The 13,680-nt window shown below is 40.2% G+C and overlaps 2 protein-coding genes across 2 annotated transcripts; both read left to right on the top strand.

Moving 5' to 3' along the window:
• LOC8083189 (conserved oligomeric Golgi complex subunit 7) lies at nt 517–5,719 on the top strand. The gene is made up of 10 exons (XM_002438787.2): nt 517–925; nt 1,726–1,815; nt 1,925–2,044; nt 2,124–2,225; nt 2,306–2,556; nt 2,785–2,930; nt 3,087–3,285; nt 3,448–4,102; nt 4,656–4,988; nt 5,204–5,719. The coding sequence occupies exons 1-10, from the start codon at nt 638–640 to the stop codon at nt 5,480–5,482; spliced, it is 2,463 nt and encodes an 820-aa protein (XP_002438832.1). The 5' UTR covers nt 517–637; the 3' UTR covers nt 5,483–5,719.
• LOC8083188 (probable CDP-diacylglycerol--inositol 3-phosphatidyltransferase 2) lies at nt 9,813–13,576 on the top strand. The gene is made up of 11 exons (XM_002438786.2): nt 9,813–10,058; nt 10,629–10,772; nt 11,167–11,251; nt 11,333–11,382; nt 11,616–11,655; nt 11,750–11,794; nt 11,877–11,942; nt 12,331–12,445; nt 12,653–12,709; nt 12,808–12,906; nt 13,118–13,576. The coding sequence occupies exons 2-11, from the start codon at nt 10,736–10,738 to the stop codon at nt 13,169–13,171; spliced, it is 648 nt and encodes a 215-aa protein (XP_002438831.1). The 5' UTR covers nt 9,813–10,058; nt 10,629–10,735; the 3' UTR covers nt 13,172–13,576.

Raw genomic sequence — 13,680 nt, 5'->3', positions numbered from 1 at the left:
GGTATATAATGGCAATAGAGAGAAAGCTGATAAAGTTTAACAACGGGAGTAAAATGGATTTTTTTTTTTTGGGGTGGGGGGGGTCGAAACTAGTCCTTAGCCATGCTATTTTTAACCCATTAGAGTGTCAGAAATAGGGACATAAAATTTTTTCGCATCTAAACAAGGCCTGAGCGCTTGTCATACCGTTAGCTCGGTCAGTTTTGTGCTGAGTTTCTGATTGAGTAGGTGAAACACGTAGCAGTAGATTTGTCAGCCTGTTTTGTTCGCTTGAGCTTAATAAATCAGCAAACAATACTTTCTGTCATGACTTATCAGCCAAATAAACAAGACAGAGACGTTATTAGGTGAGAGAAATTTTATTACTGTAACAACTCCCTTAATGTAAAAAATATTATTAAGCTATGTAGATAAATTATCGACGAATTGCTGTTTTAGTTGCTCCGTAAACAAATCCTATTGGGAACGAAAAAAAGGTTTTTCACCAAGACAGGCAGCACTCCTCCAAACTCAAACGTACAAAGCCCTTCAAAACAGATAACAGCTCCACACGCCTCCGTCCCCTGCAGGCATCCGACGAGCCGAGACAGAGAGGGCAGTGAAGGGAGCCCGTGCGGTCTCCCGGCGTGCATCGGAAATGGTGGTGGTGGACGCGTCGGAGTTCGGGGCGGAGGGCTTCGACCCGAAGCGGTGGATCAACGCGGCGCTGGACGCGCGGCACCCGTCGGAGCCTCTCGATCGCTTCCTCGCCGACGCCGAGGAGCGCCTGCGTTCCGCGGCCGACGACGCCGCGGCCGCGCTCGAGAGGGACAGCGGCGACGCCCTCCGCCGCGTCCCGCTGGCATGCCGCGACGCGCTACGCCTCCGCGACGACGCCGTCGCCCTACGCTCCCACCTCGCTTCCGTCCTCCAGTCCCTCTCCCTGGTACGCGCCTCCGTCCCTGTGGCTTGATCCTATTGGATCTGGATCTCACTCACTCCCGTGCGTTTTATTACGCGAAATCGAGACGGATTGTCTGGAGCTCTGGAACAGCTTAGCGCACGTAGTTTCTTCTCGCACGTATAGTTCAGATGGATCTGGATCTCACATTCGGTGTCTACTAAGTCGTTTTTTAATCTGTGTGGGCTTCGCCTTGGATACGACATGAGTACAATTGTAGCTTACAAGTAGTACGAAATTCACGACTGAGTCGTTTACAGTTTATGTTCAGGTTTCATTGCGCCATTTTGCTACTAGTTAAAAGTTGATCTCAAAATGTTCCGGGCCTCCGGGGTTTGTGAAACTAAGCTACACTCTGACATAGTGCATTAGTTGCCATGTAGACTAATTTGGGATATTGTCATTTTATGTATTTACAAACTTGAGCCGTTGAGCTTAATGTCAGAGTTAAAATTAAGAGCAATTCAGACATTTGGATTCAGAGGCGACCTGCATAAAACTCTATTTTTCTTGCCAAAAAAAGTAAAGAGCCATGGAGTTCTAGTAATATTTGCATACTTCAGATGATAAAATTCCAATACAACAAGATGCAAGGAAAATAAAATCTTACCCTTCAGTGGTGTGACCGTTAGAGAACCTTTCTTGTACACTAAACTAATCTCTCGGGGGTTGCAGCCTATCCCTCTACCCAAGCTCACTCCATCTTGTTATACTGTATTCTGTTCCAGCCACATTTTTGCCAAGGCGGCAACTAACAAAGTATTCATGGTTATATTTCCAACCAGGCCGAGGGCTCATCCGCAGAATCAATAGCTGCACTAGCGCGAATTGATACTGTGAAACAGCGCATGGAAGCCGCATACACAACATTGCAGGTAAGGTCTATCTAGAGTTACAGACCATGACACACCACTGGAGTATTGTTTTACTAATGTGGTAAATTTTTGTTTATTATTTTTAAGAGTTTGTTTGATGGAATGACAGGATGCTGCTGGGTTAGCTCAGTTGAGCCAGAGTGTTGAGGATGTGTTTTCTAGTGGCAATCTTCCAAAAGCTGCAGAAACACTGGCAACTATGAGACATTGCTTGTCAGCAGTTGGAGAGGTGTCATACTCCCTGCAAAAAACTATGAGCTGCATACACAACCTGTTCGTTTTGCTTATAAGAAGTTTTTTTTTTTCAGGTTGCCGAGTTTGCAAATGTTAGAAAACAACTTGAAGTATTGGAAGAGAGGCTAGATGAAATGGTGCAGCCTCGTTTAGTGGATGCACTTTCTAATCGCAAGGTATCCCCCACAAAAGAGTAGTTTGTATTTGTTACATAAAGCATCTCTACTTTACTCAGAACCTGTTTCTTACTTGAAAGGTTGATGCTGTGCAAGACCTTCGTGGTATACTGATACGTATCGATAGGTTCAAGTCGCTGGAGGCGCAATACACTAAGATCCATGTTAAGCCTCTAAAGAAACTCTGGGAAGATTTTGACCTAAAGCAAAGGTCCAGCAGGGTAGACATGGAGAAGCTCAGTGGCGAAAGCATTAGTGGCCTCTCATTCTCTAGCTGGCTGCCTAATTTCTATGATGAGACACTGCTTTACCTTGAACAAGAGTGGAAGTGGTATGTTCATGGTGATCTCCTCCTCCTTTGCTCTCAGTTAAAATATGCCTAGTACTAGATGTAAAGTGGTTAAGCAGAAGTTATTTTTTAGAAGCATCCCCTAAGTAATATCTGGCATAATGAAGAAAACACATTGTTTAGACCCAAAAAAGAGAGCACTTCTTTTGCCCCATCAGAACTGCAATTTAGCCTGTGGATGCTCTAAAATGGAAATGGTGATGCTCACAGGTGCTTGACTGCTTTCCCGGAAGAATACAAATCACTAGTACCGAAAGTTCTTACTGAGACCATGAGTGAGTTGAATTCAAGCTTTGTCTCTCGTGTAAATATAGCAACTGGGGATGTTGTTCCTGAAACCAGATCTGTTGCCAAAGGTAATGCATAAACTGTTCATTAATTTCATATTGACCTTCATCTACCCCATGGTTTTATCACATAGATTATTCTGCTTGAACAAGCTATTAGTTTGGTTGCTTAATCTTGCTTGTTTTTGGCTAACAGTGAATTGTGTTTTTCTTCTCTGTACCCAGGTATATTGGATGTTCTATCAGGTGACTTACCAAAAAGTACCAAGTTGCAGAATAAGCATCTTCAAGCGCTAATTGAACTGCACAATATGACTGGTACTTTTGCCAGGAACATTCAGCACTTATTTTCAGAATCAGATCTTGCAGTTGTGCTGAATACTTTGAAAGCTATTTATTCCCCATATGATACATTCAAAGCAAGGTAAAAACTTAAATCAGTTGGTCAATGCAAACACAATAACCAAAGAAAAACATTGTTTTGCATCTCGTTACCAACTGCATTCGAGATTTCTTTGATGCAATGCAACTGATGTATGATAATAATTGTTTGGTGCTGCACGTCTTTTTATTGGGTGTCATGTAGGTATGGGCAGATGGAGCGTGCTATACTCTCTGCTGAGATGGCAGGCATAGACATCCGTGGGGCCGTCCCTCGTGGTGTTGGTGCACAAGGTATAGAGCTGAGCGAAACTGTCCGTAGAATGGAGGAATCCATCCCACAAATGATAGTACTTCTTGAGGCAGCTGTCGAGAGATGCATTAGTCTGACTGGTGGTTCAGAGGCAGATGAACTGGTACTGGCTCTTGATGACGTCATGCTGCAGTACATATCTAATCTCCAAGAAACATTGAAGTCCCTGAGGATAGTCTGTGGACTGGATAGTGATGCCTTGAAGAAAGATGCAGGTTTAGAGAAAAAGGAAGTGCAACGATTGGTGGATGTTTCTGAAGAGGAAGAATGGTCTATTGTCCAAGGTGCTTTGCAGATTCTTACAGTTGCTGATTGCCTAACTAGCAGAACCTCAGTCTTTGAAGCTTCTTTAAGAGCTACACTTGCCAGGATTGGAACAAACTTTTCTGTTTCTGGCTTTGGCTCAAGCCTGGATAAATCACCTGCAGCAGCTATTGATGAGAATGCAGACTTGCCTCTTGCTGGAAGGGCTGCACTAGATATTGCAGCTATTCGCCTAAGTGATCTGCCAGACAAGTCTAAGAAGCTCTTGACTGTACTAGAACAGGTAGGTTTTGTTGTTTTAAATTTTCGAATTTACTGTTACGTTACGTCGTACTTGTGTCTCTGAGTTGTAACTGTACATCTGAATATTGATTGAAAATTGCATAGTGATGCATGATCTGGAGTCAATAATCACCTGATAGAACTTGATAAACAAATCTTTCTCATTTTTTCATAGAACCATGTTCTGAGCTATCTGATCTTTGATCCACAGTCCAGATTGCATCATTTCTAGTTGGCCTGAGTCACCATGTGTCTGTATTTTTGCAAAATACATATTAGTTGTGATGGATGAAAATTATGCAGTCTAGACAAATGACACGTTTGGTTCCTTTTCAGTGTAGAAATATAAGGAGTACATTTTGCGATACATCTTGAACATCTAGTTTCACAGGAAACTGAGATCTAGTAATAATTTTAACTTGCCTCTTCTGCTCCACATCACTAGTTAATCAGATCTGTTCATAGAACCTACTCATAACCTGCAACTTTCCCACCCAAATAAAATTTAGTTGCCCTCATGTTACTAACATTATATATTTATTTATTTGTTACAGTCAAAAGATCCACGGTTCCATGCTCTTCCTCTCACATCACAAAGAGTTGCAGCCTTCTCAGACACAGTAAATGAACTTGTCTATGATGTACTCATATCTAAGGTTCGGCAGCGTCTCAGTGAGGTTGCACGCCTTCCAATCTGGTCATCCGTGGAGGAACAGGGTGGTCTTCCTCTTCCAAGTTTCAGTGCCTACCCGCAAGCATATGTGACCAGTGTTGGGGAGTATCTCCTCACTTTACCACAGCAGCTGGAGCCACTCGCGGAAGGTATCTCAGGCAATGAAGCTGGCAACGACGAGGCCCAGTTCTTTGCCACTGAGTGGATTTTTAAGGTAATAAACGCAAAATCTTTCTGCTTATGTACCTGTAAAGCGCAAAAGGTCGCCATTCTTTTGTTCTTATATTTGCACATTATATCTAGGAAGAGACAATTGAATAGAAGGCTATTTTGAATCTTCCCATCTTTTAATCATAATTCGTAGCACCATTTCTGTTGATGGTGGAACATTCAGTATTGATGATTATCATCTCTGCTTCCATGTACCAGGTCGCCGAGGGTGCCACTGCTTTGTTCATGGAGCAGCTCCGAGGAATCCACTACATCACCGACCGAGGTTCACAGCAGCTCGCTGCCGACATTGAGTACCTAAACAATGTCCTATCTGCGCTCTCGATGCCAATCCCTCCGTTCCTGTCTACCTTCCACGCCTGCGTCTCCACCCCGAGGGACCAGGTCCGTGATCTGATCAAATCAGATGGTGGAAGCCAGCTCGACCTCCCTACTGCCCATCTGGTCTGCAAGATCCGGCGGATCACATTAGATTAGTGAAATCGTCTTAACCTCTCTCCCTTTCCGTAAGGTTTATACCACTGTAAAAGCACGCATTCCAGTGTCCTTTGCTTCTGTGACCCTATGTTTGAAATGCGGGCTTGTAAGCTGCTTCACTCTTCTTTCTTTTCATTTTCTTTGACAGTAAGTTTTGCCATGTAAGTTGTAAACGTACTGCTGGCTAATAGTGGAGATAATCATATATATAGAATAATTCGTTACTTAGAGCGTAAATATTGATCACACGATTTTCCATTATAAACCTAGGGAAAAGAATGAGGATGGGCTTTGTAAGACTATCTCCAACAATTGTCATCCAAAATACAAGACCTATTTATCCTTTGGGTAGCGCTACATGTAAAAGGTTTTATATCTGTTTTTAGTCTTCTCTAACAAAACCTAAAAAACAACACTCTTTGCAAATGAGTCTCGAGGAGAGAGAATATCCAAATTTGAATTATGCCTCTCCTGATACATAAAATGGATCTTCTGTATGGATACTGTTGGAGACAACTTAAGGCCCTGTTTAGATTGGAGATGAAATTTTTTGGGTGTCACATCGGATATGTCGAAAGGATGTCGGGAGGGGTTTTTAGAAACTAATAAAAAAACAAATTACATAGCTCGTCAGGAACTGCAAGACAAATCTATTAAGCATAATTAATCTGTCATTAGCATATATGGGTTACTGTAGCACTTAAGGCTAATCATGGAATAACTAAGCTTAAAAGATTCGTCTCGCGATTTTCAACCAAACTGTGTAATTAGTTTATTTTTTATGTACATTTAATGTTTCATGCATGTGTCTAAAGATTCAATGGGATAGATAAAAAAATTTTGGGTGGAAAACTAAACAGCGCCTAAGCTCTTCCGAATTGGATGGATAATGGGGCCTGTGCGACAGGATTTAGATTCTCTTAGAAATGTTTTGGATCAGTATTCCTTTAAAAACATTTATATGATTAATAAGAATTACTTTGTGGAACTGTTTGGCTAGTTAGGTGGATTCTTGAATCTAGAACTAGAATTATGATAAACTAGATTTTGGGTAGATAAAGTAGATTTTGGGTGTTTTTATTACACCAGTATAAAAACAAGAATTGTTGAATCGGTTTCAAGTGATTCTCCTGAAAACGTTTCTTTCTTTATGGCATTTGATAGCGTTATAATGATTCTACCAAGAATCTAAAATGTTTCTCAGTGCCAAACACATATAATAATCCTGTTAGATTCTGCCAAATATTTTATTGCCATATTCTACTAGATATTTTTATTTAATATTTTGATAATCTTACTAGATTTTGCCAAATAACTTATTTGTACTAGATATTTTTATTTAATATTTGATATATTGTTAAAAGATTGAGGCCTGTAATATGGATTTTGATTAATTTAAATTGACTTTTTATAAATTTAAGGGTTCCTTGACATTAATTTTAATGCACTAGCCTTAAATAACATTTCACCATAATATAATCCTAATGAATTGTAGTATTTACATTAATTACAATTTTTTTTGTGTTCTATCTTAAAATAAGATATATACACAAAACTGGGAAAAGTGTCTACATTCAAGGGAAAATGTGATAGTTTAAAACAAAATGTTCCAACTTGAGAAGAGATATTCTTGATTAAAAATAAAAATGATGTCCTACTTCATGCATATTCTAGCTTCACTAAGAATATGTTGTAGGTTCTGACCAAAATATTCCATGTTTAAAAGAAATTTATTGCAACGTTATGAGAAAAAATAACATTCTAACATCACAAGAAAATGTTAAATATTTGGGAGAATTTTCTCAGGGCATATTTATGTGAAATAAAAATATTATAAAATTAATTAGAGCACAACTTTAAAAAGACCTAAATAATTTATCTCTAGCCTCTAGGTCAATGACAATGACAAAAAGGAAAAAAGCTTCACTAGTGGATACAAGAGAAATGGTTATTAATGAGGCAAGAATTATAACTTCTCTATACCAAATCAGAGGGCCGCGTGCAGAAAAGTTAAAAAAAAACGAAGGAGAAATCAGCCTAGTAGCGCATCTTTGGTTTTCTTCTCCTGTTCCCCTCGCCTGGCCCGAGACCGAGTGTCAGGGGGTCTCGAGAGCTAGACGCTCGATTCGGCCATTTCCGCCGGGCCAGGTGGTTTCGAGCGAGTTTCGACCATATGTCTGCAGCAACGGGGCCAGGCCTAGTCCCAGCTGTTCAAGTCTTCGTCGAGCCCTTTGCCCGCGGCAAGCACCTACCAGTTGGGTGGGCATTCGGTTCTCGGTTCGGTTCTCTCGGTTATTTATGAAATTCGGTTCCTAGAATATAAGAACCGATCGGTTCTAAAAAAAATTTAGGAACCGAGCATTTCGGTTCTCGGTTATTTCGGTTCGGTTCCGGTTCTTACCAAACTAACCGAATTTTTCTAGCAAAGATTAATACAACAAAAAAATATGTAGGTTTTAAAGCAAATATAGGCAACACCACTTCTAATTAGATAATAATAATTGGTAAGATTACAATAGCAATATAGTAACATAAATACATAGTAATTTAGTATGAGACGTCACACAAAAATCAAACTTTGTCTTATAAAATACTAGTAAGTAAAGTAAAATTCATGAATTTCGGTTCTTTCGGTTAATTCGGTTAACCGAGGGTAGGAACCGAATTGTTCTCGGTTATTTCGGTTCCTCAAAACTTGGAACCGAATAAGGAACCGATTTTTTCGGTTCCGGTTCTTTCGGTTTCGGTTCCGATTCTTTCGGTTCGGTTCCTCGGTTTCGGTTAATTGTGCCCACCCTGACCTACCACACAAGGTGCGCCTACCCCCTTCTCTTCTCTTCCTTCTGTGCAAAACATAGCATCTGAACCCTAAGCTATTTGTCTATCTGTATCCGGATCAGATCTGGTCTGATCTAATCACAAGTATATGCATGTATTATGCCTAGTATAACTTGTTTTTTTTTGCACAAATTATCGAGTGTACATGTGTTATATTGGCTCCACCCTGGCCCCATGTTTATTATATCAATTTAGTGGTAGAGCCAAAAGTTTTATGAAGCCTGAGCGTAATATTATAGTAATACTAACAAGAAAAACATGATGAAAGATTATAAGAGGGGTTAAGTGCTAAGAGAGCAGTGACTCGCTGACTAAGTTTAAGCATGCTCAAGCGTTCCTAATCCCTTAAAAGTTCTGTAATGTAGTACATATTACAATTTTGATCTTAAATTGAATAAATAAAGAAAAGGGTGAAGAGCAATTGAGAAAGAACAAATGAATACATAAGTTTTTGTCTATCTCCCCTCTTTTTCTTTTTATAGGAAATGTGTGAGGAGAAATTTTTATAATTTCCTCTAATAGGGTTTGTATTTAAAAAAATATTTTTAGAGAAATCATTATGTCACAATGTTATGTGATTGGGCCCTGGGAACATTAGTATGATCTCTAACATGTCATTTTTTGAGCAACTTCTATTTTTTTCTAACATCTTTTGACAAATTTGTCAAAAGATGTTAGAAAAAAAATAGAAGTTGCTAAAAAAAAGGAAAATAAAAGAGAAAAAAATGTATGGGCTTTGATTTAGTGGTCCATCAAACCCACACACCGCCGGCTCCTAGCAACGCAACGCCGCCACTCATCTCTAGAGATGTCAACGGGGAATTCCCCGTCGGGGAGTGCTTCCCCATCCTCGTTTCCGTGGGGAAGAAACTTCCCCTATCCCCGTTCCGGCGAAATGTCACGGGAGAGATTTTCTCCCCATCCCCATCCCTGTGCGGGGAATAATCCCCGTGGGATTCTCTGTATCCACGTTAGTTCATATTAGTTTATATGATGTCAACTATTCACATAGTCACGAATTCATATTAATGATATACAAATACATTCCTTTTACAAAGATTCAAATTTGAGACTGAGAAAATAAAGGATTATGGTTTCAACTTTGCTTATATATCATAATTATTAGACCTTGCAAGTATATGAGCCTTCAGAGTGAGATCCCCGCGGGAACAGAGACAGAGGCATGCATACCATCCCCGTCCTCATGAACTCTGACGAGTATAAGGCCTTGTTTATTAGTTGGCAAAGATTTTAGGTACTGTAGCACTTTCGTTTGTTTGTGGCAAATATTGTCCAATCATAGACTAATTAAGGTTAAAAGATTCATCTCGTGATTTATAAGCAAACTGTGTAATTAGTTTTTGTTTTTGTCTAAATTTAATACACCGTGTATTTGCCGTAAGATTTGATGTCACGAAGAATTTTGAAATTTTTTTGGAAGCCTAGTTTCACGTGGGGCAAAATCTATACATCCCGGGCCTGTTGACATCTCTGGCGAGTCATCTCCCTCGCAGGCCGCTCTCGGTCCCTCAGCGCAGATCTTCTGCTCCTTCCCCACTCGCGCTCAGGCTCCGTCCCAAGGATCGGATCTTCCGCGCGTCGGCGGCTCCCCCTCGGCGGCGCAGCGACGGAGGGGCAGTTCCAGGCCTGGCGGCGGCGTCGGCGGCTACCCCACCTTCTCTCGCCAGTCGCCTCGCGCCCTCGCCTGCGTCCTCCGCGCACCGGCCGACGACTCTGCGTACGCACCTCCCTCTCCCCTCCCGCCTCTGCTGTTCCCATGGGAGCCCGGCCAGCTGCCCAGGGTGGCCGGGCCTTGGCTCCGCCGGTGCATCAACTCCATGATGCCAAAACCATGCATAGAATGGGCTTAAATATGATATCGGGTGACTAGATTTATTCCAGCAAAGAAGCAAATACTTCAATCGTGCCCGGCTCAAGCTTTACTTGCCATAATTCAGATACTTTGCCAGAAGAGTCCTGTCTCTTCAGATTAAAATTTCCATGTCATCTGTTCAGAACTTGTATGCTGTGATACCTCAGATTAGTGACCTGGAGCCACCATACCCATCTCTGTACTGCTTTGTGCAAATAAAGAAATATAAATGCTTGCTTTCGTCTCATTTTTTTTTGGAAAACCAGCAGTGTGTTGATATTTCCTTGGGACATGAAAATGAGTTTTTGTTTTGTTTTGTTTGTAAAAGATACAAGGGTTATCGTAGCAATGTGTTAATTGTACTCGTACTATAGTTTCCTTGTCAAAACTATATTTTTTTTGGATCAACATATAAATGACACACTTATCTGACAGGAATCCTATTAAGTTTACTGCTGCTACCAATTTAAGGGCAGAACTCTGCTGGTCTTCAAGCTCTTGGTTACTCCTGATCTTCTGTGGCACAATTGTCCTCTGGCAAAATGCCATCGGTTTATCTTTACATCCCTAACATTATTGGTACGCCTCTGGATGGTTATCTATTGATGACATTCTACTTTGCTGTTCCAAAACCTATCTTACAATATTTATACATTTTCTGTGACTTGTATCTCAAAGTCTGGATAATTGCACTAATGAGTAATGACTTTTGCAACTGGAAACATTGCCTATTTTTTGTCATTGATTTCTAGTTCTGTTGCCACTTTGCTATGTAGAAGCACCATCTACACAGCTGCATTTTAGTTTTGTTGCCACTTTGCTGCCCAAGAATAGCTACATAAAAGAAACCATAAATTTAGTAGAGGATATATAGTTTAACCAACAAGGCAATATGTTCATTTACAGCTTCTTTTAGCATGGATGAAAAGCAGAAGCCTATGTGACTAAACTTCCAGGAATTGTCATCACACAGGGTATTTTAGGATCATCATAAATTTCATTGCATTTGCGGTTTGCTATTCCAACAAGGCTCTCTTTGCTCTCCTATACTTCTTCAGGTGAGTGTCTTATATCTGCGGACTACTTGTGTTTGCCAATGATTTATGTATGTTGTTCTAACATCTTTGCATACATGCTAGCTTTGTCCTTGATGGTGTGGATGGTTGGTTCGCACGGAAGTTCAATCAAGGTAATAATTCAGATTCCCCCTGTGAGTGTTGTAGCCTGTCCTATGTACAGAAAGTTAATACCCATCTTTGCGATAATTAAATTTTGTTGCATTGTGTGCTGGAGACCAACTTTCAAATGGTTCTGTGGAAAGATTATCTCGGCTAAATCTCTTATTCCTTTTCCCCTACATCATATAAGCTATCTGTTAAGTTATAAAATTATCTGATCAGTTAATTTCATTGTATGAACCAGCATCAACATTTGGAGCTGTGTTGGACATGGTTACAGATAGGTACTCCTTGAATGAATCTTTGAACTCTAGATATGCAGGGTGAATACATTCTACATACTGAAATAATTTCACAGCTCACATTGCTCTTGTTTAGGGTTAGCACTGCTTGTTTGTTGGCCCTTCTCTCCCAGTTTTACAGGTATCAAAAGCAGAAGTGGCTGTATTGATTTGTCTTGAATCTCAATGTCTAGTACAAATCCTGATTGCAAACATTGTTACAGACCTGGTTTAGTCTTCTTGATATTGCTTGGGTTGGATATTACGAGCCACTGGTTTCAAATGTACAGGTCAGTTTCCTCTACCATTTTGTTCAGTTCTTGCAAGTTCCCAGTTTGTTTTCTAGTCAGCACTTAATCCTGTTCTTAAGGTAGTCGAGGCAATAGATTAAATCTGATAGCAATTACATTTTCAATAATTGTCTGATGGATTCATGATGCATGTGTTCTATTCAAGAGTTTCTCATGTTAATTTCATTTTTTACTTCTTTATTGCTCCCTCCATTCCAAATTGTAGGTCGTTCTGGCCTTTCTAGGTACATAGCTTTTACTATGTATCTAGACATAATATATATCTTGATATGTAGCAAAAGTTATGTACCTAAAAGCTAGAACAGCTTACAATTTGAAATGAAGGGAGTACTTGCTAACTATGTAATGACATATTTTTCTATACTAGTTCTTTCTTGTCAGGTAAGACTAGCCACAAGGATGTAAAACACACAGGCAATTGGCTTCTGAAATTATATTATGGATACAGGCCATTCATGGCCTTCTGCTGTGTTTCTTGCGAGGTATGTCATCGCTCATACTTTGTGCTATCCTCAAGACTTGTGATCCTGCTGTGCAGTTTGAATTCATCCAAATGTAGAAAATTAACAGTTGAACGTTGTATTGTGGACTGAATGATGTCTCAGCACATCCAGCAATTTTTTACTCAGCTAACGAATTATGCCTTTATATTTCACCCTGTAAACAATTTCTTTTGACTAAACTTACAGGTTTTATATATTATCCTCTTTCTCTTTGCTGATGAGAAGTCAACAAGCTTGCTTAGTGTAAGATTGCATCATTTCGTTTCTATATATTTCCATTTCGAGTTGGGATGTGAGTTATTTAGCATCTGACATTTCTGTATGAATAACATTTTTAATAGGTATGCAAAGGTGTCCTGAACCAAAATCCTGTTGTTGTCTTGGTGTTTATTTCCACTCTAGTTGGCTGGGCAGTGAAACAAGTCACCAACGTCATCCAGGTATTCTTGCTTGAAGTTTCCTGCAGCGTATTACAATTTACACATTTGCATGCATTTAGCTCGAATCATGTCGTTACATGAGTATATCTAAATAGCTGGTTTTAGATCTGTTGCTGTGTTGCATATTCTACATGGTTCTCATGATGCAATTTGATAATGGATTCAATAAGAAGTTCAAAATTTTGACATCCATGTATTCTCCTGGGTACAGATGAAAACTGCTGCGGATGCATGTGTTGTGTATGATCTGAAGCGCAGCAAATGAAGCTTCAAAGCATGAAGGCACCCACATTTACAGTTTAATTCAGTTTTGTATCTACACACCCAAAGGGAAAACTCCGCGAGGCTTGTCCACCAGGAACTACGTCTTACTGTGCCTTGACATCTTTCTGGTGATGCTATAAGTGGGACCTGAGGATGACATGCCGTGGGAAGAACATATCATAAATCATAAAGAAAACCAAAGCAGACGGTTGTTTTTGTGAAAGCAGCGGCAGTTAAGTTGTTGTTGTCAGTGTGTAACTGTGTATTAATCTTTCATACAGCGATGATGCGATCGTGATCTTTGTTATCTAGAGTAGCCCTTTGTGTTAACCTGAACGACCATGTTCCAAACTCCAGGAATATATGAAGGTTTTGAATAGCAAAAATTACATATTCCCTCCCTGAAGGCCAGTTCCAGTTGCAAATGCCCCTCCAGAGTTAAATAGTTACTCTTACCCGCCGAAATAGGCACTAGCTACTATTCGGATGATTCCCCTTTTTCTGCTCCTT

Source organism: Sorghum bicolor, chromosome 10, assembly GCF_000003195.3.
Source record: "Sorghum bicolor cultivar BTx623 chromosome 10, Sorghum_bicolor_NCBIv3, whole genome shotgun sequence".
Classification (NCBI taxonomy): domain Eukaryota; kingdom Viridiplantae; phylum Streptophyta; class Magnoliopsida; order Poales; family Poaceae; genus Sorghum; species Sorghum bicolor.
Note: the sequence above shows the minus strand (reverse complement) of the source record. Positions and strands in the feature narration are given on the sequence as shown.

Excerpts from the sequence above, each read along its gene's own strand:
- LOC8083189 (XM_002438787.2), top strand. The coding sequence starts at position 638 with ATGGTGGTGGTGGACGCGTCGGAGTTCGGGGCGGAGGGCTTCGACCCG. Across the intron at positions 926-1,725 it reads TCCTCCAGTCCCTCTCCCTG|GCCGAGGGCTCATCCGCAGA; the intron begins GTACGCGCCTCC and ends ATTTCCAACCAG. Across the intron at positions 4,103-4,655 it reads TCTTGACTGTACTAGAACAG|TCAAAAGATCCACGGTTCCA; the intron begins GTAGGTTTTGTT and ends TATTTGTTACAG.
- LOC8083188 (XM_002438786.2), top strand. The coding sequence starts at position 10,736 with ATGCCATCGGTTTATCTTTACATCCCTAACATTATTG. Across the intron at positions 11,252-11,332 it reads GCTCTCCTATACTTCTTCAG|CTTTGTCCTTGATGGTGTGG; the intron begins GTGAGTGTCTTA and ends CATACATGCTAG. Across the intron at positions 12,446-12,652 it reads TCTGCTGTGTTTCTTGCGAG|GTTTTATATATTATCCTCTT; the intron begins GTATGTCATCGC and ends CTAAACTTACAG.